This window comes from Myotis daubentonii, chromosome 14, assembly GCF_963259705.1.
Source record: "Myotis daubentonii chromosome 14, mMyoDau2.1, whole genome shotgun sequence".
Classification (NCBI taxonomy): Eukaryota; Metazoa; Chordata; class Mammalia; order Chiroptera; family Vespertilionidae; genus Myotis; species Myotis daubentonii.
In genome coordinates, this window is record NC_081853.1 from 51478002 (window position 1) to 51504582 (window position 26581).

At 50.1% G+C, this 26581-nt stretch overlaps 1 protein-coding gene across 1 annotated transcript in view; it reads left to right on the forward strand.

The window, feature by feature from the left end:
- The window catches only part of ITGA9 (integrin subunit alpha 9), a 261202-nt gene that overhangs the window by 117174 nt on the left and 117447 nt on the right, over positions 1-26581 (forward strand). The window contains exons 16-17 of the mRNA XM_059664393.1: positions 19370-19519; positions 24628-24704. Of these exons, the coding sequence (XP_059520376.1) occupies positions 19370-19519; positions 24628-24704 (227 nt within the window). The remainder of the gene's footprint in view (positions 1-19369; positions 19520-24627; positions 24705-26581) is intronic.

Consider the following 26581-nt stretch of genomic DNA (forward strand, 5'->3'; position numbering starts at 1 on the left):
AAAACAAGCAAAAAATTATTCTCATTTGCGATTAAGGAAACATAAAGCAATGAAGTAGCATTTTCATCCATAATATTGACAAACAATTTAAAGATTAGCCATATTGAATGTATAGGAAGACAGTTTTTTGCATTTAGTAGTGATGGTAGCGACATTTGCCTTCCCATCACCTGTCTTAATTCAAGTCCTTGGACTTAACTCCACTATTTTTATCTTCTCTACAGGAATCTTTGCACACCAGCTCAAAGCAGGGATTTTCACTACAGTGTTGTTTATGATGGTAGAAAATTGAAACCACCTAAATGTTCACAAACAGGGAGACCGTTAGATGAGCTGTAATGGAGGGATATTATGGAATCTAATAGGCACCCGGTGAGAAGTGAGGCATACCTATTTGTACCAACATAGATAGTTCTCAGAGATCCTACTTTAAAATCGAGGGAACGAGCCCTGACCGGTTTGGCTCAGTGGATAGAGCGTCGGCCTGCGGACTGAAGGGTGCCAGGTTCGATTCCGGTCAAGGGCATGTACCTTGGTTGCGGGCACATCCCCAGTTGGAGGTGTGCAGGAGGCAGCTGATTTATGTTTCTCTCTCATCGATGTTTCTGACACTCCTTCCCTCTCCCTTCCTCTCTGTAAAAAATCAATAAAATATTTTAAAAAATAAATAAATAAAATCAAGGGAACGAGAAATGAAGAAAGCAGTGTGATGGATGCTGTGACACAGCCCACAGTCCACAGCTCAGGTCTTCCTCCGAAAATCAGGGACCTCTTCCTCCAGCTGTGGCCTTCAGCTGTCATCTCACGTTGTGCATCACCTTCAGGTGACCTTGTCCACGATCACACTTTTTCTGGAGCAGCCTGCATCCAGTGGCGTCTCCTCACAGAGGAATAAAGGCCTGGGCCCTTTGGCCCAACTTACAACACCCGTGAAAGGCCATTCCATCTTCTCAACTCTCAAATAATAATAATAATTAATATTTAATAATGATTATTATCGTGTGTTATTTCTTGAATAATGAACAGATTTGGCTAAGCCTTTATTGAGACCACATCACGGCTCAGCTTCTCCAGCTGCCAGTCTGCCTCTGTCCCTTCTCCTCCACAAGTGTCGGTCCCAAGGGGACTCCCCAGTTATCCTCAGACTCGCTACTCGCCACCTCGGAGCTGGCTTCCCCAGACCCAGCCTGCGACAGTCAAGTCGTAGAACTGTCAACTTAGTTGATACCATTTACATTACAACAATCCTTACGATGCTGTAGGTAGACATACTTTGGAGACACTGCAGGTTCAGTTCCAAACCACCACAATCAAGTGAGGCTCCATTAAATAAAGCATGCCTGTATTTCTTTATATATGTACATGTATAAAATACATATTAAAGGCCTGGAAGGCTGGTGATAGTGACCCTGGATGGGGAAGGAAATGAGAAGGGCAAGGAAAATAGCTGACCGCATAGAAAAAGAATATATTCATGGAATCCTTGAGTAATTACTACACACACGTGTGCTCACACACATCCTCTGAGGTTTAGGGGAACGTGTGAAGAAAGCCCAGGGGAGAAGCAATGGCATTTGAAGATTATCTTAAAGGGTAAATCGGAGTTCCTTCAAGGATTATACACTTCTCCCCAACCTTTTGGATAAGTCTGGAGTTTTAAACTAGGATTCTCACTTCCCACCTCCATTATTTTTCCTAATATTTTATTCTAAAAGATTTCAAACAATTAGAAAAATTTAAAGGTTTTCACAGTGAATGCCTATACACGGTTGACCCTTAACACAGGTTGGAACTGTGTGGGTCCTCTTCCATGCGAAGTTTCTTCAATAATAACATATTTTTTCAAAATACTGCAACTGTATTTTCTCTTATGATTTTCTATACATTTTCACTAGCTTTTTTCCCCAGCCACCTGGGATGGAGGGATCAGCACCCCAAACTCTCATGTTGTTCAGGGGTCAGCTGCACTCACCACTTTGATTCTGCAATTAACCTTTCACCACATTCGCTTTATCACACATCCATCATCTCTTTTGTAAAAATAGAGTTCAAAGTTAGTTCCTGGCTCTCTTGAAAATGCTATCTTCTTTCATTAGCTGAAGAATTTTGTATTTTGAAGATTGAGATTCTTTTCTTATTTGAATTCTTTCATTTATGCTTATTAAACCAGGCATGCTTTTCTCGTTTTGCGCGTATCTTGGCCATTTCCAAGTGAGGTCAGTCACAGAGTCGATGGATTCAAGCTGTCACTGTAAATAACGTTTCTCTTTGAACAGCGGCGGTTTGTATTTGCGGAGACCTTGCTTGATGTTGGGGCGTACAGTGTGCGTTATCTCATTTAAGCAAAAACCAGCGCTCTGTGCCACGGTACCACCATGACGGTCATTTTGCCAAGGAGGAAACTGAGGCTCAAGGGTACATAACCTGTGCCAGTCCACACAGCCGTTTCTTTGGGCAGAGCCGGGACGAAGGTTCACATTACTTCGCAGGCTGTCATTTCAGCCCTTCTCTAGGGTTCTCCTGTGAGGGTGAAACACCCATACCCATCTTAGAATTTCTCCGTGGATCACCCACTTCCCGTGGCGGTGTGTCTCACTGCGGACCGCGAGGCACTGCTCTGGACACAGTCAAAGGCGCTAAAGCCCTCTCCAGCTTGACCCAGCCTTTCAGTCCCCTCACCCCTGCACAGGGAATCACATATTCCAGGCACTCCGTATCTCTGAGGATCTGGGCCTCGTTAAGTGGGGTCTGTGTTGCTCAGTATTTCCCGCACCAAGTGCCAAGCTCCAGTTATGCGATCACAGTGGAAAGTGGTGTGTGATGTTGCCTGAACATTAAGGCATTAACTGGAGCTTTTCTAAGCTTTCTTCTTGGAAACGTCGGGGATTCTCTTAACACATTGTTTGCGGGTAGTTTTTATCGCGCGCTAGCAGGTGGCGCGGGCCATTTTTGCTAATTTTTTGCGCAAATGGCAACGTTCAGTAAAATTACGATAACTTTAGTTTACGTATTTATACGTTACCCGCATTCTACCGCTAGTCTATAAAAAACGTATTGATACGTGTCCCGCGCTCTACTACTTACAGTCAACGTAAAACGTATAAATATGTTTCCCGCATACAGTGTGTTAACTGACAAGGGACCATGTGACAGGAGATTGTGCCTGACCAGATAGATGTGTGGAGACGGCTCTCCTTCACCCAGTGTGCCAGGCACCCTGAGGCGCATGTCCGTGCACCCGTCTCCTCCGCCAGGGGAGGAAACCAAGGCTCAGAGAGGCCGCATTCCTTATCCAAGGTGTCACAGGTTGAAGGGTTCAAACCTGGGGTTTCCGGTCACCACCCCGCGCTGCCACTATTTTATCTTGTTGGGATGGGGCAGGGCAGCAAGGGAGCTCAGTGCTGGGTAAAAGGATCGGGAACGTACCCGATGTGAAGTGTGTCTGAGCCACGTCCTAACGGCTTCGGTTTCCTTAGGTTTGGGCTGGAACTGAAAAGCAGGCCACCTGTTTAGCAAGGAAATGGACAGAGGATACAGATGGGCAAACATTTCTATCAGAAAGGAAACCGCCCCTGGCCAGTGCGGTGCAGTGGTTAGAGCATCCACCCTCCCGCCCCAGGATCACGGATTCGATTCCCAGTCAAGAGCACGCACATGGGTTGCAGGTTCGATCCCTGGCCCCAGTTGGGGCATGAACAGGAGGCAACCAATTGATGTATCTCTCTCACATCGATATTTCTCTCTCTCTCTCTCTCTCTCTCTCTCTCTCTCTCTCTCTCTCTCTCTCTCTCTCCCCCCCCCCCTCTACTTTTCTCTCCCTACCCCCTTCAACTTGATGGGAAAATATCCTCAGGTGCGGATTAGCAAAACAAAAAAGAAAAGAAAGAGAGAAAGGAAACTGGTTGGTTTTAAGAACGTTTTACGGCTCTTCCCTGGCTCCCCTCTCCCAGATCACACCCCACCTGCCGCACTTCTTTTCGAAGCATCTGGAGTCTCTAACATCTCTGAGATTTCAGGGAGAAGGTGACAACTGTGATAAGTTAGGCTTAGTGAGATGTTAAGTAAACGCCGAGGAGTTGGATCTCCCGTTTAGTCCGGCGATCTTTCCTAGTTTTCTGCACTTCCTGCCGCTTGTTGCTAAACTCAGTGACAGAGGCAGAGCGTCTCCCTCATCCGGGGAATCCTCGAAGCAGATTTATTGAAAGCGGAGCCTTATCTCTCGGTGTATTTCGAAAGGAGCGCATGGAGCTCTGTGTCATTTCCTATCCCGTGGACCCGGACGGGAGCAGAAAATGGGCTCCTTGTGGGAATCAGCAGCACGAGCGAGACGTTTGGGAAAAACCTTGTTTACAGAAGCAAATGTTTGGCCAGCGGCTTTCCACACTGAGGGCTTTGTGTGGCTCTGGGGAACCGTGCAAGGATCCGGGACTGCCGCTCTGCTCAGCCTTCATGGCAGCTCGCCGCTCCCCAATATCTCCCCTCTCCCCTCTACTCACCGTGGAGCAGCCACCTGCCAGATGTAGCTTTTGGCAGATGTCCTTGGTAGAGCCCAGGTTTCTCGCCCCAACCCTTTAAAACCCTGGCAGGAGAGTTCGTTGCAGAAAGTCGAGGGCAGTCGGGCAGAGGTCTCGGAGGTTCGGAGAGGTCTCCTCGCCCTGAGTCCCATCGGCAGGGCGTGAGAAAGCTGCGGTCGTCCTTCCAGTTCATTCATTTAATCGGCTCATGGACGGAGTCTTTTTCTGGGCTGGGCTTTCAGGGCCCGATGAAATAGATGCGAATGCTCTTCACTGAGATTATTGTCTGATAGGAGTGCTAGAAAGTAGGCACGTATTAGCTAAATAGTAGGCATTGGTTGTTTTAGGTACCACGAGGGGACCAGGGTGAAGTGCTCGAGGAGGGGTCAGCCATGCTGAGTGTTGGGGGAAAAGCATTAGAGGCAGAGGGAACAGCACGGGTGGTAGCCTGGAGGCAGGAATGGGTGTTCAGAGGGGATCAAGCGGCCAGCATGGTTGGAGTGTGGGGGACGAGGGGGAGGGTGGGAGGCGGTGATGGTGGCGATGTCTACACAGCCAGTTCCCGAGGGGCCTGGAGGCCGTGCTCAGTGAGTGGGCTCACTTAGATGAGCCATGGGAAGCTGACGAGGGTTTTAGCAGGGGGGTTGTGGATCTGCTTGTGTTTTCAGGACATTACCTGGCTCTTGCACGGAGAATGGGCAGGAGAACAAGCGGGGAGCCAGAGGGGAGGCGCGTGTGGCAGGCCAGGCACGACATCGCCGAGCTTCCCACGGAGCTGGGGCGAATTCCAGCTCTGCCTCCGCCACTTTGTTACCGTGCCGTGTGGGGCAGCTCCCCGCATGTCTCTGGCGTTCACCCCTAATAACTAGGGGTAAGTATTTTCTCATGTGGTTTCTGGAAGGCATACGTGTTCATAAAGGCCTCTATAAACCTGGGCCATGTGCTTATCTGAGCTATAACATGATTCATATTGAAAGGAGGCGGACCCTGCAAAGCTGGAAAAATCGCTCAGCTGCCCAGCGTGAGCAGCGGTTTATTGCAGCCGGAGGCTCAGAAAAGATGCTTTTGTTTCTTGACTGCCATCCGCGTCTCTCTAAGGGCGGGCGACCGGTTACAAAGCCCATGGTGCGGTCATTTGTATGTAGTCATTGACTGCGATAATAACTTGGAATGGTTGAGCCTTTTTTTTTTTCTTTTCTTTTTTTAAACTTTATATCGCTGGTCACAAAATGTGGGTGACACATGAGTGTGCTAAAGTGTGTAGGTGTGATGTGCTGCGCATGCGAGATGCCTGATGGGGGCCCCTTCAACCTCCCCAGGCTCACACTCCCACTGACGGAGGACCCCATGCTTCTAGCGCCCAATTAGCGCTGATGGACCATCACTACCCGCTAGTCCCGTGGGTTGCTATGTCCTTGCCCCCCAAGAACCTCAGCGTGCTTGGGGTAAAGTCACAGAGTACTCATTTCCGCTTTGAGCACAGCAAGTCTGTTTTTTCATCACGAGTCTGGGACGTTCGGAATCCTTACGTTGCAAGGAGACATCTTGTTTCAAATGCAGTGCTCTCTTACGGCCGCGAGCAGATGCTGAGATTGGCTGCCCTGTCATCCAGGCGGGTCTCGGGGTTCCCAGAGGGACCCATTTTTAAAAAGGTTTTGCTGGGAGGCGCTCAGCGATGGGGTTGGTCTCCGCGCCCTGCTCAGCACCGTGTGCGCTAGCTGAGCACTCGAGACGTGGCCGAAGACCTAACTGTCCGTTGCATTGTACTTTAATGAATTAAAATCTAGACCGCCACGCGTGGCCAGCAGCGACTGTGCTGGATCGTGTAGCTCTCGTGTCTCCTGCGTTTGGGGACTCCCGTGGCACATGCTTGTTGTTGGAAAGTCTCAGGGATCGCATTAGCATCTCAGTATTTCACCACGGCCCGTGCGGTGAGATTAAAGTGACGTTGAAGAGGGGTCGTCGAGAAGCACAGAACACTGCTCCGACCTCCAACCTTCTCCTGCTTGGTCTCTTTGCGTCCCCAGGGGTGGCTGCCAAGGACGGCCAGTCCCGGGGAGAACATTTGTTTAATATTGTCCGCCCCCCCCCCCCCCAGCATAGACGCTTGGAAGTCAGTGGTTTGGGGGCACGTGCCCACTTCTTGGCCTGTGTGAGAGATTTCTGGGGGCTGATGACCACAGTGTGGGGGCCAGAACAGCAGCAAGGCCAACTGAGCCTGCCGCCCCCCCTCCCCCACGCATGTGTGCCCACATCCTTAGGAACATGAGTGTTTTTAGGAGCCTTGGCGGCTGAGGGGTGGATGGGTGAGCCAGCCGCGCTCTCCTGGACCAAGAGACACCTGGATTCATGGGCAGCAATCAGGTAGCTCACCTGTCCAGAGAGGGAGCCCTTGATGGTTGCCCTGGGGCAGATGGGGACAAAAAATTGGCCCAACATTTTTCTATTCAGTCCCTGAGGAAGGGAAGACGGGTGGGGGAAAGACCCCAAGCTTGATGGTAGCCGGGGTGTTCATGTGAATGGCATCGATTCTCGCCAATTCTGGAATTCCATGTCTGGGCAAACTAAGATATCGGCGTTCAGCCTAAGGGTGATTGATTTATATTCTACACAGCAGCAGACACGTGAAAGGTAACAGATGGATGTTCTGTGGAGAGCAGCTCTGTTTTTTATTTATTTGTTTTTTGGTATATTTACTTATTTATTTGCATGTTTTAGATTTAGAATACAATTTTGTCAGGAAAGAAAGGGCTTCCAAATGCCTGGTGCCATCCATCATAGTAATGAGGTCTGCAAAGCCCATGGAATCCAGGAGAAACAACGCCATGGCCCAGGAACAGCCCAGTCCTGGGAGCGATGTCAGGGAGGCCGCGGCCCTGGCAGGCGTGGTCCTGCGAAAGCGCTGCTGCTGCTGCTTTTTTCAAAATGTAGCTTTCACAGGCCCGGTTGTAATTTGGGGCTCAGCCTGTTTTCGCCATTGGTGGTCACCCCCGGGAGCTGTTTCCATCCCTGCTGGGGTGGCCAGGCATGAGAAGGCCACGCCGGGACCTCTAAGTGTAGGTAATTATCCTGATTGCAGCCGTGGCTTTTTCTACTTGTCACGTCTTTGTTCACACCCGGCGTTTGAGCCGATCTGCTTATAAACAGGTGGTTTGGGTGTGCGGGGGGATGTCTCTGGGCTCTTTATGGCTGTATTTCCAGAATATCCTTTTAAAGACTGGGGCCACATTTCCCTTGACTGGGGAGCCTCAGTCATTTATGTTTCCCTTTGCACTATAAGAAGCGTTATTAACTTCCCCACTGAAAACGTTCAGATCAAAGAGATCATAAATGCAGCACGCACGCTGTTTCAAGAACATACAAGGCCGCTCTTTCTATTAACCGAAAGGGTTTGGGACAGTGTCTTTGAAGGCGAACACCAAAAAGTGTTAACTATATTTTCTTTTTCTTCTTCTTTGTGTGTGTGTGTGTGTGTGTGTGTGTGTGTGTGTGTTTAACTGATTATATGGAATACGTGTAATGCAAATAGGCTGAGATTTCGTGGAAAATGGCTCCACTAACTAAGACTTACAAAACAAACAAGCAAAACCTTTCATCACCTTTGGCCAGTGGTTCTCAACCTTCTGGCCTTTTAAATACAGTTCCTCATGTTGTGACCCAACCATAACATTATTTTCGTTGCTACTTCGTAACTGTAATGTTGCTACTGTTATGAATCGTCATGTAAATACCTGATATGCAGGATGGTCTTAGGCAACCCCTGTGAAAGGGTCGTTCGACCGCCAAAGGGGTCGAGACCCACAGGTTGAGAACCACTGCCTTTGGCTCTCCTGTGTCACAAATGTGGTGCATGAACTCCAGAGAATTCACGGAGCCATGTGAATCATGTAGACGGGTGTGTCCTCAGAGCCCCAGATAGTCCATCGGTACTTACAAATCCTTTTATTTTATTTTTTAAAATTTTAATTGATTTCAGAGAGGAAGAGAGAGAAAGAGAGAGAGATAGAAACATCAGTGATGAGAGAGAATCATTGATCGGCTGCCTCCTGCACACCCCACACTGGGGATTAAGCCCGCACCACGAGCTTGTGCCTTGACCGGGAATCGAACCCTGACCGCCTGGTTCATAGGTCGATGCTCAGCCACTGATTACTATAGCTTTGTAGTACAGTTTGAAATCGGCAAGTGTGATATCTCTAGCTTTGTTCTTTCTCAAGATTGCTTTGGCTACTCAGGGTCTTTTGTGACTCCATAGAAATTTCAAGATTGTTTTTTCCATGTTTTAGAAAATGCTGTTGGAATTTTGCTAGAGATTGCATTGAAGCTATAGATGGCTTTGGGTATTATGGACATTTTAACAATATTCGTTCTTCTAACCCATGAATACAGGATATTTCCTTTAATGTCCGTCTTCAATTTTTTCATCAATATCTTCCAGATCTTTCACCTCCTAGGTTAAATTTATTTCTAAGTATTTTATTTGTTTTTATGCTGTTTTAAATGGTATTGTTTTCTTTATTTCTTTTTCAGATAGATTTCAAATTCTTTAGAGCAGGAGTGTTTAATCCAGTGGTTCTCAACCTTCCTAATGCCGCGACCCTTTAATACAGTTCCTCATGTTGTGGTGACCCCCAACCATAAAATTATTTTCGTTGCTATTTCATAACTGTAGTTTTGCTACTGTTATGAATCATAATGTAAATATCTGATATGCAGGTTGTATTTTCATTGTTTGTAACCCACAGGTTGAGAACCGCTGGTTTTAATCTTACGTTTACCCAAAAGGAAGATGATTTTTGTCTTTCTCAGAATTGTTTCATTAAAACTCATAAGTCATCTTAAATTTGTACATGGTTTCCATTTAATGGCCAGGTGGGCAAGAAAATAAGGCTGACCCAAATAGAAGGAGATAAGATGCATGTTCTTTTTATTCTTTACTTGCAAAGATTCCAGAAATGTAATGATAGTTCAGAGTATTCTGCTGTGATTCCTGACAAGTTTAACAGTCTGTTGGGATCATATCAGTCAACGCTGAAATGATACCTATACAGAATTAATTTGTCAAAACCTGAGTTTCACCACTTGGGGGAAGATAATACCTGTGGTGAGATTATACCAGATAATCTATGAGAAATTATGTGGCCCAGTCCCGAGCATGGATGATGGATCAGTGTTGATTGAATTCAGATGTGACGGGCACCAATGCTAAGAGACCAAAATGAAAGTAGAGCCCGTGTCCCAACCATTTCCCACCACTAAGGACCCAGTGTTTGTCTCCTTTTATTGGGATAGGATCCCACAGTACCCAGTAGACCCCAAAGCTCTAGCCATGAGGTGTAATACATGACATTTATCATGTGGTCTAATAAGGTTTTTGTGGATAGGTATGAAGTTGTTACTTTTGAGCTTAAAATAGCCAAGGGTAAGAAGGAGGGAAGATTTGGAAAGAAACACCCTAAAGAGATGTGAGAGATAGATATACACTGAGAGGAAGTACTGGTAGAGCTAAGAAGTCATGCTTTAGGTAAATGTTCTGTAAGATGCTTATATGGATGTTGTGCTCTGACTGTGGGGGTAGGATTGGTCTGTCCAATAAAGTTGCCCATTCTTAAGAAGGATGATCTCAAAGTCTTCCTTTTTGGATGAATGTCCATTTCAGTGCATGCACATCTCAGTAAATGTTACTGAGTGTCTGCTCTGTCCCATGAACGGTGCTAAAGGCTGGCTTCTGCCCCCAAAGAGTTCAGTCTAGTTTGGTGGTGGTCGTGGTGGTGATATGTCAACCAGTAAATGCCATGTGTTGCTTTAGATCTCATCTCAGAAGGACAAGGAATAGTGGGGACAGGAGGAGTACGCTATACCTGGGGAAATCAAGGAAGGATGAGCTGCAAGAAGAAGAGATTCAACTATAAAGAATGCCTGGGGGGCTGGGGAGGGTAGGAGGGCAAGAAAGATGAGGACAGAGAGAGGGGATCCATTGGATCTAATAACACAGCCGCTGTTGGTGACCTCGTCTAAACCGATGGGAACCGAGAGGCAGGAAGGAGAATGGAAGAGACCAAAGAGTGAAGAAGTTTTGACGAAAGTCACAGGAATTTTAATGACGTTGTTTTAGTACCACTTTGAGGGGAGCTCCATTCTTCACTTGTTAAGCAGCAGACCATTCCCAGCAATCGCACTGGCTCATTTAGTCCCCAAGCGGAGCCTCTAGGCCCACTGTGGATTGAGTAACTTGCAAATCTTGTGGGGTTGGTATTTGGACTCCCTTCTTTATTTCCGTCACGGTTCAGGATTTTCACACACCACCAAGGTCTAGGGCAAGCGTCTCAGCTTTCTGGATAGCCCCTCGGGGCTTGTGAAGCCACAGGCCTGCCCCAGGAAGGTCAGGGTTCTCTCCGTCAAAGGAGTGAACTCTACATGTGGCCCCGCGAGCCCAGTCTCTCTACCCTCTCCCTCCTAAGGCCTCACACAGGGAAACAGATGCTTTCATATAGCTGTCGGCACCGAAGCAGCGCAGCTCGACCCCAGCCCAAAGTATCTATCCAGGCCCAAATTCTTAAAACCCCAGGGGCCCTGGGGTGATTTTGAGCCCAGACCTTGAACCTGTCATAAAATGTAATGGATGGTATATTTTTAACTGCTGAGACCAGTGAGTTCATATAACCGATGAAGACTGAAACAACATCATGATTCTTTTTGAAGTTTTTGAAGCGTATCTCGAAGCATTTTCAAAAACCGCAGGCTGGCCCGTCTCATCGTATCATTTCCCATTAAGACGAGTTCTTGACTGCTTTTGCACATGGGCCTCCTTGGCAGCTGAGAGAAACCTCGGGCCCCTTCTCAGAATGTTTCTGAGCGCATCACGATAAGATACGTAAAATTACACAGAAACCAGTCATATTGAAATTTGGCTCTCACAATGTTAAAAAGAAAGCCCACATTTGTCATAGCGCAATATACCTGCTTTTTACTAATGATTAGAATTTTGAAGTGCCGAGGAACACACCCCTTATTTCAAGGACTCTCCCACTGTAATACAATGTGAAAATCTCTCAGATTTCTGCTGCTGATGGAGTCACAGGTATTTCTAATAGTTCCGTGCTTGCTGCCTACGTTTAGAATGAATGGAAATACTGAATTTCAGCTAGAGATTGATGAAAATAAAGAGGTACATTTTTTCCCTCTCCATCCAAGTCTTCAGACCCCCTGAATTCCAGGTTCATGATCTCTGGTTTAAGATACAATTTTGATTGAAGGTAGGAAAAAACAAACAACAACAACAAAAAAAACACGAGAGAGTCTATCGTTGATGCAACGTGCAGTAACGGATCATCGACCCTTTGGGGTTGAGTAGCTCATTGTCAGGTTTGTGGAAGCCCAAGTCCAGCCCATCCTCTCTGCGCCCCATCCTTTGTCAGACTCGGGGCCTGGTGTGCTAGACACAGAGGCGCTTTGTGAGCAGCTCTGAAAAAGCAAAAAATAAAAGGTTGTGCTTGAGGAGGCCGGGGCTGATCTGTGTAATCCGCCCCTGAGCCCGAAGACGTACTCGTGGGGTGCTAGCTCTGTTCTTTCTGAAAATAAATAAAGGAAGGGCAGAGTAAAACTCTGAGTTGAAAGTAATGGAGAGTAATGGCCAGCATGATCGTCTGCGTGTAATCCTCACACTTCCCCAGTATTGACGTGGATCTGCTTGCATGGTGGTCACACCCGAGCTCTGGGTCGTCCCGGGCACTTTACCTGGCTTTTCTCACTTCTTTAAGGTACTGCAGCCAGCAAGTCCAGCGTGGACTTTATTACGTGGTATCCCCAGAAGTGGAATCGGAGGTGGGGGTTTCTGCCAGAGATTTCCTGGGGGAGTGGTGGCCGGAGGGAGGGGAGCAGAGTGGGGCAGGGAAAATGCTGAATCAGGATGTGGTCTCAGGAGCCCTCTGGCCTCAGCCTGGTCCCAGGAGGGAGCTCTGGGGCTGACGCCCCGCAGAGCTTAGCCACGCGGAGGCCTGGGGACGGGCTGGCGGACCCCTGCATCGGCCAGCTGGGGAGCGGGGCATGTATTCGTTTTCTCTACTGCTGTGTGAAAAATTGCAAATTTGGCAGCTTAAAGCAACACACATTTATTGCCTCACAGTTTCTGTGGGGCCAGGAGTCTGGACGCAGCCCAGCTAGGTCCCCTGCTCAGAGCGTGAAAGCTACAATCCAGGTGTCAGCAGGGTCTCACCTGAGGCTGAGGGTCTTCTTTTAGGCTCTTTTGATGAAGTCAAGTTCAACTGATTGGGGGACCTTACTTACATCTGCAAAATCCCTTCAGTATTGCCACGTAATGTGACATAATCACAGGAGTGACGTCCGTCATATGTACAGTCCCTCCCACACTCGGGTAGGGGATGGATTACACAAGGGCATGGGCCATTGGGGCTCAGCTACGATTTCTGCCTACCACAGGGCATCACCTGGCAGGCATCTCTGGAGGCGACGGCTGCCATCAGCCAAGGGCAGGCCCCCCGAGAAGGTGGAGGATGTGGGCTGTTAGAAGCCAATGCCTGGAGCAGCTAGGGGAGGGATGCCCCAGCTGGTAAAGGGTATCTGGGCAGGGCACTGAGACTGCTACAGATGGGCATCTCCTGATAGCGACAGCTTGAGAAATAGAGGTCAAAGCTGATGTGAAATAAGCTGCCCTGAGAGTCTGATTTGTGCCCCTGGTGCCGCTGTGACCTCACAGTTTGGTGGTAGAGATGGGCACAAGGGCAGCTCGTTACACAGTGCTCCACGCACTCAGTGCTGGTCACGCAGATCTGTCTGAGCAGGAGGGATAGTTGCCTGCAGACCAACGTCCCCTGGGGGCCTGACAGGGTCACTTCTGAGGCCGTTTGCATCTCTCCCAGGGGGAGGGTGGGATCCCCAGGGCTGTGGGAGGCTTCTCTCCTCAGCTGGTTCAAAGACTTCCCTGGCTAGAGCTTCCCTCGCTGATCCCTGCTGCGTGCTCACGCCTTCATAGAGTCCAGGGGTGCAGAGGGGAGAGGGATGCTGGCTCTGTGGCCTTGGGGAGTGTCTTCACCTCTTTAGCTCTCAGTGTTGTCATCTCTATCGTGAAAGCTTTGCAGATGGCCCCCGGGGCGTCCCTCGGGCATGCCAACAGGTTAGGGTTAGATGTTGAGCAACAGGGACTCTCCCTACCTCCAAGTGCACGTTTTATGTATATGGTGTATGTATATGTAAGTGTGGGTTTCTGCTATGACGGTTTTTGGTATCACTTAGATACTGTGTGAGGTCAGGTTCCCTGGATGCAGAGCTTGGGACAGGGATTCACTTGCACAGGATTGAGGGGTGCTCTCAGGAGACGGGAATGAGGGGCGCAAGAAGCAGGGAGGAGCTGAGCAAGGGTGGTGTCTTAGCCAGGGCCAGCCTCAGCCTGAGCCCACAGGGAGCTCTGGGCCATGAAGTGCCCGGCAGGGTTGTCCCAACCTGAGGCAAGGGGCACCCATTTGTACCCCACACCAGTCAGTCACAGCCGGTGGGTGGCTCCCATTTAACCAAGGACGGTTTTCTGTAGAAGAGGCAGTTGGGAGCTGATGGCAACTGACGCGCAGCTGGGGGACGGTGCACCAGCCCCATCAAGGTCCTGCCCTCCTCCCTTCCCATCCCCGGGAGTCCTTCAGGTCACCTCTGGGGTTCTTAGTCCAAAGCTGACTTTAAAAGTTCATGACAGCCCCGATTGCCCACTGAGCGAATCAGGACCTGCACCTGGTTTCTGAGGTCCCGTGCCCTGGTGCCAGCCTGCCCTCCGGCCCTGCCCCTCACCCTGTGATCTTGCCCCACAGACCCTTGTCAGGTGGGGGTGGGGTGATGATGATGACTATGATGAGGATGATGCAGCTAACTTTCCTGTGTACGGGAGCTCTCCAAGGTGCTTGACATCTGTCATCTCTCATCTTCACAGCAGTCACCAAAGCTTGATTCTGTCCACCCGTCTCCAATCTGAGAAAGCAGGTTCCAAGAGGTCACATCGTTTCTAAGCGACGCATCTGGGATGCGTCAGACCTAGGACTGTCTGGTGTCGGAGTCCTTGATCTCCACCTTGTCTGTTGCGCCCAGGCCTCAGACAAACAGTTGTCTATTCACCTCAGCCCTCATTCCAGCCCCCACATCAGCCTGCGGAACTTCTAGTTGTTCTCCCAGGGCCACCTGCTATCCAGGGACTTGACACTCCACTCCTAGCCCCGTCTGGGTCAGAAGCAATTCCCTCTCATCAAGGTCCCTCCGTTCTTGAATGGGCACCTCTGCATCTTCTTGCTCACGCCCTCCTGCCTGCACCTCTCCCTTCTCTTTGCTTCCCTCTGCCTAACATGATGCCTGGCTGAAGGCAACCCAGGTAAAGGTCCTCTGGAGGGTCAACCACCTCCCCCCCCCCATACACACACCTGTCATCCTGGGCCCTCACCTGAGTGCCGTGTGCTATGGTGTCCTGGCTGCTGCTGCCACCCACCCCTCTTGCAGACAAGAGGATGCTCAGAATTGTCCACAAGACACGTGAGCGCACGGCAGGGCTGAGATCCGGCCCCGCAGCCAGTTACCACCAGGGAACTGGCTTGCCCACGCGAGCCCCGGATCTCCTCACTTCCCACGTTGCTCACGATGGAATGGCAGGGGTTCGGGCAGGGGTTCCAGGTGGGAAACATTCTCACAATAAAGGTATTCTTCAATGCTAAGATGGAGCCCAGATTCCGAGACTTTTTGATTTTTGTAATTAAGTTTACTGGTTAGTACAATTATATAGGTTTCAAGTGTGCAGTTCTAGGATACATCGTCTGTATGTTACATCGGGGGCACGCCAGCTTTCCTGGTCGTTCTGAGAGCGTCGATCTTCAGTGTTGTTCTTTCAGTACCAGAAATGCAGACTCCTCCGTTTGCTCTTAACAAATCTTCAAACTTATGAGCATTTTAAAATGCGTCCGTAACATTTTAACCACCATTCTAATCACTCTGGCCATAGAGAGAAAGGAAAAGGCATGTCACTTCTGAAGATGTCTCATTTTTAGGCGTGCCAGCAAGGTGATCGTAGGAGAAATAGAGGTGGGTGTGGAGAGCAGAGAAATAGTGAGCAATGATACAGGATGGAAGGGGGACACACACACACACACACACACACACACACACACAAATCACGTTTGGAAAACGAAAAAATACTGAGGCCTCTTTAAAACAAACCAAACAAACACTTAGAGGTGGGTTTGTGTGTGTGTGTGTGTGTGTGTGTGTGTGTGTGTGTGTGTGTGTGTGTGTGTTCTCCAAACCAACAATCTGGCTTAATGCCAGTGGCTTACTTGCTGGCCTTCTGTGTGACTTGCCCACTTAAAGTGAGGTCAGCCCCTTCCTGTTTGCATCTCGTTCCCACTGTAGCTGCTCAGTTAGCTCAGGGAGATGAAAACCCTTCGTTTCTTGAAGAAGAGCGGCTGGGAGGCAGGTTCTCGTTCACGGGGCTGGTCGGGGCCCAGGGCGCTCGGGTGCTGCTTAGTCAGGGTTGCGGAGTGAGGGTTGGCATCTCGTCCTCCTGGGCGTTTCCCTCCAATAGCCGTGCGGAGCTCCCTGTGGCCAGGTGGCGGGGCCTTGTGATTTGATGCTGCTTGTACCCACCCGTCAAGGTTCCCTGGTCTGCAAGAGGGGTGGGTGGCAGCAGCAGCCAGGACACCACAGCACATAGCACTCAGGTGAGGGCCCAGGATGACAAGTGTGTGTATGGGGGGGCGGGGGGAGAGGTGGTTGACCCTCCAGAGGACCTTCACCTGGGTTGCCTTCAGTCAGGTGACTCCAACCTCTACATCCCCTGAGATCTGGTCTCTGCTTCAGCCTCCTCTCCCCTCACTCCTGCCCACAAGCCCAACTTTCCCCGCTTTGGGGACCACATGCAAGCTCCTGGACACCGCAGGCCACTTCTACCCTGCGAGGCCCTCCTATGCCTCCCGCCTGCTCTCTGATAGCCTCCTGTCATATAACCGAGCCCGGGACACCTCCCCTGGGAAGCCTGCCAACCCTCCATCCAGATCAGGTGTCCCTCCTTTGTGTCCCCAAAGCCGCCCTGCCCTTGTGCACGTGGCTCTGGATTGTCACTGCTCGCCTGTTTCTCCCGAAAGCCCTCCGTCTCTGTGTCCCTCGGGCCCCGCCCGCTGCCTGGCATAAAGTGAGCACCCAGTAAACCTCACAAGGAACATATGTGAAGTTCCCTGTACAACCTCGGCCGCCGCAGACCCAGCCGCCAGCTGCGAGTTCTCCGGCCTGGCCCTTCAGTTTGCAAACCAGGAGCTCCCATGGCCGCTCAGCCTGCCGGGAGAAGTTGTATTCGACGTTAGAAGCTTCAGTTTGTAGTGGTGATTTTTTTTTCCCCCTAGCAGTAAAATTTCAGCAATTACAGTCTGTGCCAGAACCCCAAGCTCCTTCTCTCCCCTCGGGAGTTCCCCCGCTTAATTGCAGCGCCGAGCCCGGGGAAGCTGCCCGTCCCGAAATGGGGAGGAAACCACGAACTGTGGCCGCAGCTTTTCCTTGGTAGCTGGGAGGTGGGCTGTCCTATGGGGTGTTGGCTTGTTTCTAATTGCTGCCCCCACTTCGCCTCCGCCCAGGGCCCTGTGCGGTTTGCATCCCTTCTGCCAGAGCTACTGGGACGTGTAATAAGAAGCTGTTTTTCAGACTCTTAGTTAAAACAGGTTTGTGAGATCAGAGCCAGAGCACAGCCCCCCCCAGCCCCGGATGTCAGAACTCATTCCAAATGAGCCAGCCCTGCCTGGAGTCTCCCTCACGGCAGGCGTGGCTGGAGTGGCTGGAGTGGCGGCACGTTAGAAACATTAGGGTAATGTTGGAAACTAGAGTGATTGGACCATCTATACTAATAAAAGGGTAATATGCTAATTAGACCAGACATCATTCCGGACGTCCTTCCTGACAAAGCCAGGGCCTGAGCAAAGCTGCCCAGGTTCCCGGGTGCCAGCAGCCGGCCTGAGCAAAGCAGTCCCAGATTGTAAGAGGGATGTCCAACTGCCAGTTTAGGCCCGATCCCCCTAAACTAGCAGTCAGACATCCCTCGAGGGGTCCCAGATTGTGAGAGGGTGCAGGCTGGGCTGAGGGACCCCACCACCCCCATGCGTGAATTTCATGCACCGGGCCTCTAGTTTTAAAATAATATTCTGTGGACTTCAAGGAAAGTTGTGGGGTTTTTTTGTTTTGTTTTTGTTGCTAATTCTCACCCGAGGATATTTTTTCCATTGATTTTTTTGAGAGTGGAAGGGAGAGAGGGGCATAGAGAGAAACATGGATGTGAGAGAGACACATGGATTGCTTGCCTCCCACACACACCCCGACCAAGGTGGGGGTCGAACCTGCAAACCAGGTACATACCCTTGCCTGGGAATCAAACCTGCAACCCTTTGGTGGGTGGGCGACACTCTAACCACTGAGAAACACCAGCTAGGGCAAGTTGTTAAGCTTCAGGTTTTAAGAATCAGTCCGATTCCCCCACCTACTAGCTCAGGTCTCCTCTCACACCCTGAGTGGGCCACTCCCCACCCCCCGTCTCTCCCGTGAGTGACGAGCAATGGGGACTCGGCTTCTTGGTGCCCTGCTCAGACTTGCTCTGCTCCACCTGGACACCTGCCTCCCACAGAGCATCCTGGCCCAGAAAGTAGGACTCCTACCCTTTCCTCCTCCCTGGACTCTAACTTGGGAGCCTGGGGGCACTCAGTCGTGGGAGACAGGGACACCTTGTACAGAAAGGCCAGGAACTCCAGAGTTCAACAGCTGTGATTCAAAACCCCTGTTAGCCTTGGACCCTGGGCACCTAGCCTTGCACCTTTATTTCCCTTTTATTGTACCACTAGAGGCCTAGTGCACAAAATTCGTGCAGGCGGGGTGGGGGGTGTCCCTCAGCCCAGCCTGTACTCTCTCCAATCCGGGACCCATTGGGGGATGTCCGACTGCCAGTTTAGGTCGAGCCTAAACCGGCAGTCAGACATCCCTCTCACAATCCAGGACCATTGGTTCCTAGCCGCTCACCTGCCTGCCTGCCTGCCTGATGCCCCTAACTGCTCCCCTGCTGGTCTGATCGCCCCTAACTGCCTCTGCCTCGGCCCTGCCACTGTGGCTTTGTCTGGAAAGACATCCAGAAGATGTCTGGTCTAATTAGCATATTACCCTTTTATTAGTATAGATGGAGGATAATGAGCTCATAGGGTTTGGGCGTGTCGCTCATCATTCTAGAACACCCAGCACCGTGCTTGGCCTCTCATAGGTGTCCACTGTATGTCTGCTTTCCTCTCTTCCCTGCCTCTGCTTTCCTTACATGACTATCAACCTCACATTCCCTGGGCTCCTAAAGTCCTTGGGCTCCCAGGGAACGAACACAAGGCCCAAAGTCAGGCTTTTCTTCCAGCTCCATTGAGGAGTAGCTCTGGGGAGAATCCGTATTTATCTCGACTCAGAGGAGCTTTGATCAGCCAGACAGCAGGGACGCGAGGGGCGAGCGCTGCAGGGTGCGGGCAGATGCTCCCCACCCGCCCGTGCTGCCAGCTCCAGGGATGTTTGGAAGATGAGTAAGGTAATGCCTTCCATATGCTCAAGAGACGGTGACTGCGCGCCATGCACGGTGGAGTGGAGGGGCCCCCGCTCATTAGCAGAGCGACCCTGGACAAGATCTTCATTGTTCTGGGCCACAGTGACCCCATCACAAATGTGAAGACAGTGAAATCCCGCCTCACAGCGGCAGTGGTGAGGGTCACAAGGGGCAGGCCACGTGGAAGGCCTTTGTAAACCGTGAAACGCTCCGCAAATGTCAGCCGGCTTCGCCGCTCACGGGTGTGTTGTGTTTATTGTTGCAGCGGAGGGTGCAGGACGTCATCAGCCCCATCGTGTTCGAAGCCGCCTACAGCCTGGGGCCGCATGTGAGCGGAGAGGAGGAGCGGGAACTGCCGGCTCTGACACCCGTGCTGCGCTGGAAGAAGGGACAAAAGATCGCCCAGAAGAACCAGGTCAGAACCTCAAAGCCCACACCCGGGACCCCAGGGGGCAGGTCTATGTGACAGGTCTATGTCCCCCTGGCTGCCTGGGGGACAGGACTGAGGCCAAGGCACACCCCCCTCTCTGGGCCTCCCTTTCCTCATCGGCAAACAGATGAAATTTATGATTTGGGGTGTTGCTTCTCACAACCGCGTGGTTGGAACGCATTGAGGCTGTTCTCAGGCAGTTAGGAAATTATAATCCCTTAGAGGTCATGAGCTGACCCCCTGGCCCCTGAACTAGACTGTTTCCAGAGCTCAGATAGGCACATAGTAGGGGCTCCATTCGTGTTTTACTGGAGGGGGAGCGAGTGGGGTGGAGAAGGGAGAACCTCGTCTTGCTAGAATTGGTGGTTGGATTAACAATGCCCAACCCAGGTGTCTCTGGGAGCCAGCGCCCGTGAGTGCAGGGGGGCTACCCGCCCCGTGCGACGCTCATCGGATTCCACGATGTGCCGTTGGGTGGAGGAGCTTCGGAGTGATGTGGCCACACGAGGCCCGATGAGCCTGCGAGCTCACTGAGTGCAGCAGCACTGGCCGGCCTGCCCTGAGCCATCTGAGATGTGCAGGGCTGACTACTGAGCAGGAAGCATGCAAGGACTCTGTGATGCCAGCTTGTTTTAAATCTTTAACACCCAACGTTGCCTCTGGCCCAGGGCCTGGGGAACGCCAGACAAAACTGCCTTTGGGGCTAAACCAGACTCCTGTACCGGGTGGGGGCCAAGCTGTGGAACCACCCGCCAGCCCACCCTCCACGGTTCTTCTGACTGCGCTGAGCTTGTGGGAAAGCACGCAGACCATTGGGCCACACTCTGTATATTAGAGTTGTACACAGAACCACAGAGAGGTGTTTGGGGTTCGAGATGTCCGGCCGGGTGTTCAGTTAAGTGGTGATTTTTTTAAAAGGCATCCTATTTTCCTCCCAATGTCTCTCCCATGTGGTCTTGGGTTGGGTTCCCCGGAAACAGAGCCCAAGACGGATTGGGGAGCATCTGGTCTAGTGAGGCTATGGGAGGAACTGTGAGGGAATGAGGGAAGGGGAAGGGACTGAGCGAGGATGTGACTTCAGCTCAAGTCTAGCCTTGGCCCGAGGTGGGAAACTCTGGAGCATACATTACACCGGAGCTGTCCTCTGCTTGAGGCAAGGGGCTGGCCCTCGGTTACCCCTGTTAGTCAGCCACTGGCTGGCCGCCAGTGGGGGTGGTGGCGGAGTGGAACCCTCCTTGAAGGAGGCCCCCTCTGGAGAAGCATGCAGATGGGTGCCACTGGCTGCCCACACTCCCATCCGCTGGGGGTTTGGGGGGCAGCAGCTGGGAAGAAAACTGGGCAGGGCTCGCAGTGCCCACCACCCGTACACCCACAGCCTGTTGGCGACACCGCCCTTTTGAATGCTTGTTTTGAATTCAAACATGAACCTCTTTCAAAACACAAGTGCCCTGGAGGTGGCCAGTATCTCCTGCTGGACATTGATACTTGGGGCAGGTTCTGGGAGATGGAGGGGAGAGACCAGGAGGACACTGGGGCTTAGGTGGGGGTGGGGCAGAGTCGGAGAGTTGGGGTGAAGGAGAGGCATGAAGAAGGCGAGGAGAAGAGGAGAGCAAAACAAGATAAAGAGGCAGGGCAGGAAGCTGATGACTTCACCTTGACCAAGGTGTAGAGCTTGGTGTCACCTCCCAACAGGAAGTCAGAGTTAATTTCTAGGTAACTAGTCCCTAGTCCTAGTATTACTCTGCTCTCGGAGGTGGAATCCCGCTGGCCTAATAAACCTGTGTTACAGGAGTGGCCCAAACTCAGGGGAATCATTCCAGGGTCCAGGGTGCTGGTTATGTCTCTGAAATGACCCCAGTGAGGTGCCATCTACTCTGTCCAGCATCTTGCTCCCCTGGGCGTACCTGCCCCCGGGGAGCCCAGCTCTCACTGGCCAGATCCCTCAGTGGCTCGGAGCAGGCCTTCAGGGAAGAGCATCTCGCAGCCCCTCCCGGCATTTTTGGAGTTAACCATCCTCATCAAAGCCGGGGACAGAGACAGATCAGTATGAAAATGGTATTCTTGGGCACTTCTGGTGCAAGATGGTCGGCCAAGCATAGGTATCTATGTCTGTGCTTTCTGAGACCCATTGGGATGAGTATGAATGAGTGAATCCGAACAGGAAGGTGAAGGAATACTCCAGGGGGAGGGGCATCAGTTGGTGAGGAAGTCTGTCATTTTTTTTAGTGAATAAATAAGATGGGAGCGTATCGGTGGGTGAACCTTGCACCACACACAGAGGCTGGGTGCCTGTCGACCCACCTGTGCACCCAGCGAGGCTGCAGCCACAGCCAGGCCAGTAGGATGGGGCTGAAAGCAGGGAAGGGCTGTTGAGTGAAGGTTGGTATGTGGAAGGGTTGGCTTTCCACCCCTCCCCTTGCCCCCACATGCAGAATAGCAACAGGTATTTTCTTTTCTAAACAACTGAATCCAGCCGAAACCGGTTTGGCTCAGTGGATAGAGCGTTGGCCTGCGGACTCAAGGGTCCCGGGTTCGTTTCCGGTCACGGGCATGTACCTGGGTTGCGGGCACATCCCCAGTGGGAGATGTGCTGGGGGCAGCTAATCGATGTTTCTCTCTCATCAATATTTCTAACTCTCTATCTCTCTCCCTTTCTCTCTGTAAAAAATCAATAAAATATATTAAAAACAACAACAACAACAACAAAAGAACTGAATCCAACTGAATCCGGAGTGGCTCAGTTGGTTGAGCGTTGTCCCATGCACTAAAAGGTTGCCGGTTTGATCCCCGGGTTGGGGAGGATATGGAAGGCAATCGATCAATCTTTCCCAATTACCATCCACCTCCCCCGCTTTCCTCTCTCTCCTTCTCCCTTCCTCTCTCTAAGCATGTCCTCAGGTGAGGATTTAATAAAAAAACAAAACCAGAATTGAATAAACTGCTTGCGAGATAGTGTGGTTTCCCAGAGGATCAGCCTTACTTCTGGCATTTCTCCAAAGGCATGCGCTAGCTTCCGCTCCCACCATCCGCCCAAACACTCCCTCAGACTTTCCAATCCGCCCTGTTACCTGTTCTTAAATATGAATGAACAACCAAGGAAACCTGAGATTGGGGAGAAATGTTATATGAAAGAAATAAACCTGCAGAATAACTGATTAGAAGGAAAGAAACTATTTAGGGAATAGAAGTGATTATACAAAATTTAAAACCAACCTAAACGCTATGTAATACACATAAAGAGATTAAAGAATATATTCTACCCAGAGAATAAGGAAAGCGTTCTTGAAAATGAATATGGTTGCAGAGCCGAAAATGCAGTAGAAGGATTAGAAGACAGTGGTTATAGGATGGAGTGTAAATGTCATTAAATTTGACTGTGTAGAGGTAAAATTAGAATTACAGAAGTTCTCTCAATATCTTAATGTTCTAAATTGGTGAGTCAAGAGGTATTGTAAAACTTGGTGAAACAAGAGATAGTTGTTTATTCCTTAAAATTGCAGAGGCCACTAGCAGAGCAGTGCTGCTCAAAGTGCGGGCACTTGGGATCTTCTGAGAAATGAACGTTCTCGGGCCCCACCCCAGACCCATTGGATTAGATGTTCGTGGGTGTGTCCCAGCAACCTGTGTTTTAACCAGCTGAGCAGGTAATTCTGCTGCAGTCATACTTGAGAATCACTGCAGTGGAGTCGCTAAGGGTAGTGATTTGCCTGTTAAAATTAGGAAAGGTGGGTGGGAGGGTCCTTTGTGGAAGTGAGATAACTTGTTGTCTATCCTGGCAGGAATTCTCTCCGATAATGTCCAAATCTGATCAATCAAGAAGTGGTAGCACCCGCATATTTTTTTAGAGATAAGGACATAATCACCAAATGAAACACAAAGTGGACATGGATAATACTGGTTGACCCTGGAGAGCAGGACTCAATAGGGAGGGATTCGGGGCGGGGGGGGGGGGGGGGGCGGTCATTATTTTCGTTTTAACCAGGCGATTCTTTGGTTGAAATTAAAATGCAAGGAAAATACTGGGAGGATTGTCCGGGAGCCTGAGAAAAATTGTGGGAGAGTGAGCCTTGCTTATTCTCCGTCTCCTGATTAATACTTTTGTTTAAGATAATTTAATGACCTTCCTCCATGTGTCTTCCAGATGTTGGCTCAGTTGGAGGGGAAGAAAGATTCTGAGAGGGAGAGCGAGGCCCAGCCCAGGAAGCAGAGCTGAGTTTTAACCTCTGCATACCTGTGTGGTAGCTCCGCACAGAGCGCCTCACCTCTTTCATTGGAGCTCTTTAAGTCACGTGGCCAGATAACGTTAGGACCTAAATGCCTTATGTTCTTCAACTAAAAGGTGTCGAGTCCGCATTGGATTGTGGATGGTGTGGATTAAGTCATGGCGGCCCTGTAGAGTCAGGGTCTGCCCCCAGTGATGGTCTCAAATAGAGATTTGCTGGCTCCCCAAGATGGTAAACAGAGGGGAATGAGCAGACAATCATCTAAGGACTAGAGGCCCGATGCACAAAGAGATTCATGCAATAGGCCTTCCCTTCCCCTGGCTGCCGGTACCAGTTTTCCTCGGGCATCCAGGACCCATGCCTTCACTCTGGCTGGAGCCTACAGTCTTCGCTCTGCCACTTCCTGCCTATGTATGCAAATTAACCGCCATCTTTGCTGGGTTAATTTGCATACTCTCCTGGTTGACTGGTGAGAGTAGCAGAGGGACCATCAATTTACATGTTTGTCTATTATTAGGTAAGATTCCTGACTCAACTGTTATTCACTCACACCTGAGGGCCGTAGAGAGATTCTCAAAGGTGGGAAGGACTCTCCCTTGTACCCTTGTTGAGCAAACGACTCAAAGAAGCCCTCGAACAGACTGAAAAGGAGTCCAGGAAGGAATACCCTCAGCAGGCCAGACCACGCTGATATGGGTTTCCCTGGAGCCTGAGAAGGGGCCCTCCCCGAGCCGGGAGCTGGCTTCCGGGGCGTCGAGGGCTTGAAGGGCTCACGGCAGAATTCCGGCTGGTCGGGAAGAAGGAGTTGGGCTGTTACTCACTTATTTGCCACTAACTCCTGTTCCAACCCTCCTGTTGTGTCTCTCACAGACCGTTTTTGAAAGGAACTGCCGTTCGGAGGACTGTGCCGCTGACCTGCAGCTTCAGGGTCAGTTGTTGCTGTCCAGGTAAGTCAGTGCTCCTTTCGCAACATTGTTCTGGAAAGTTCCTTTGTCTTGACTCCAGGCCCAAAGCCTCAATGTGCAGATTTCCGCCCCATCAAAGAGGATAAATAGAAGTGGTGGGTTGCAATGCTATTTTGTGGTTTAAAAAAAAAAATGTATGTTATACAATAGTTTTAACAACAGCTATTATTTGGGGAGGGAGGAGGAGGAGTTTGGTTTTTGTTTGCAATTCCACATATCTCACAATTTAGCCTGTATTTCTAATTTCTGTGAGTACTCGTGTTTGTGTGTGTGTGTGGATGGGGGGGCGGATATTTTCTGTTTACTCGCTGTATTAAGTTGAACCATATGAAGTTGCCAATATTTAACTGTTTGGGACAACTCCTGTGATTGGGCCGATCGTTATATAAAGCTTCTTTTTCTTACCCGCCTCCCCTCACTTGGCAGTGGCGTCTGCTTTAACAACAATCAGTGGTTCTGTGGCAGGAGGGGGTCAGGCTGTCCTGGTCCAAGTGAGCAGCCAGTCTCTGTTGTTTCAGGGTTTCCTCCCACAGTCCCCGAGTCCCCCAGGCTAGAGGTGAACCGCACACACCCTCCCGCTTCCTCTTCGCCAACCCTGCATTTCAGACTTCTCCGAGGATGAAGGCGCTGGCCTTGAATCCCTTAGCCACACTTCAGAGAATGGTTTCCTTTCCAGACAGTTCCTTCTGAAAGATTGCTTTAGCCTTGGGGCCAGAAAGCCCTTCCATATGATTTATGACCATTTCTCAAAAATCATCCTCCGCTTTGATAGTTGTTCTCTGAAATGCCGTACCGTGTCCTTTATTTGAATCTGTGAGAGTTAAGTGTGGGTGGAATGAAATATCCCCTCATGAACCAGTGAATACACTAGGACAGTTATGATGATAAATGTATTATTCATCAAAGGAAAGAAATACTGAGATTCTTTGCCTTTTGTTTGCATTTATTGGGCGAAAGGTGATGTAATCCCCCAACACACACACACACACACACACACACACACACACACACACACACAAATACTCCCCTGAACCGCTTAAATATTAATTAGCATTACTTTGACTTAGGACAAGAGTGATAGATTAAAGTACCACATGCTTTGCCAAACTTAGACAATTACTTCAACCTGATGACGCGGGTCTTGGAAATTTTTAACATTAGTAAGAAGGGCCTCCTCGGATTATTAAAGAAACCAAATCTAAAGAAGCTTTCATAACTTATCAGGTCATTGCTTTTAGTTTTAACTAGGTCTTCCAAAAAGTGTTTTAGGGAAAAAGTAACAGGAAACAAAATATAGGGACTTGTTTTGTTTTGAGGCAGACTGTAAATGTTGGACATTTAGTTTGGATTATAGAGAACTTCCTGTGGTGGCGGAATGCTCACTTGTTCCAAGGTAAAATATTAGGAAAGTCTGGATGTTCTTGCTGCCCAGTAATGAATGATCAAATCTCTATTGAATTGAGGTTTTCATATATTACAATGTAAAACCCAAGACTGGTGATCAGTAAGCTACCTTATGCCTAAAGCTGCCTCCACTTCCACAACTTTGCTTCTTCAGAGTGTTGGTCCGAACCAGTTCTGCTCTGCGGGTCCAGCCATCGATAATGTATCAGCTAGCTATAGCCACAGAATATGCTGCATAACAAACCACCTCAAAACTCAGTGGTTTGAAAGAGCAGTCACTTATTCTCAAGGTTCTGCAGGTCAGCTGAGGGTTGGCTGGATTCAGCTGGATCTTGGCTGACTTGCTCATGCATCTGCGGTTCAGCAGACAGTGGGGTTGACCTCAGCCAGACATAGGTGACCCAGGCCAGCTCTGCTTCATGTGTCTTTCATTGTCCTGAACGGACCAGTGGGCT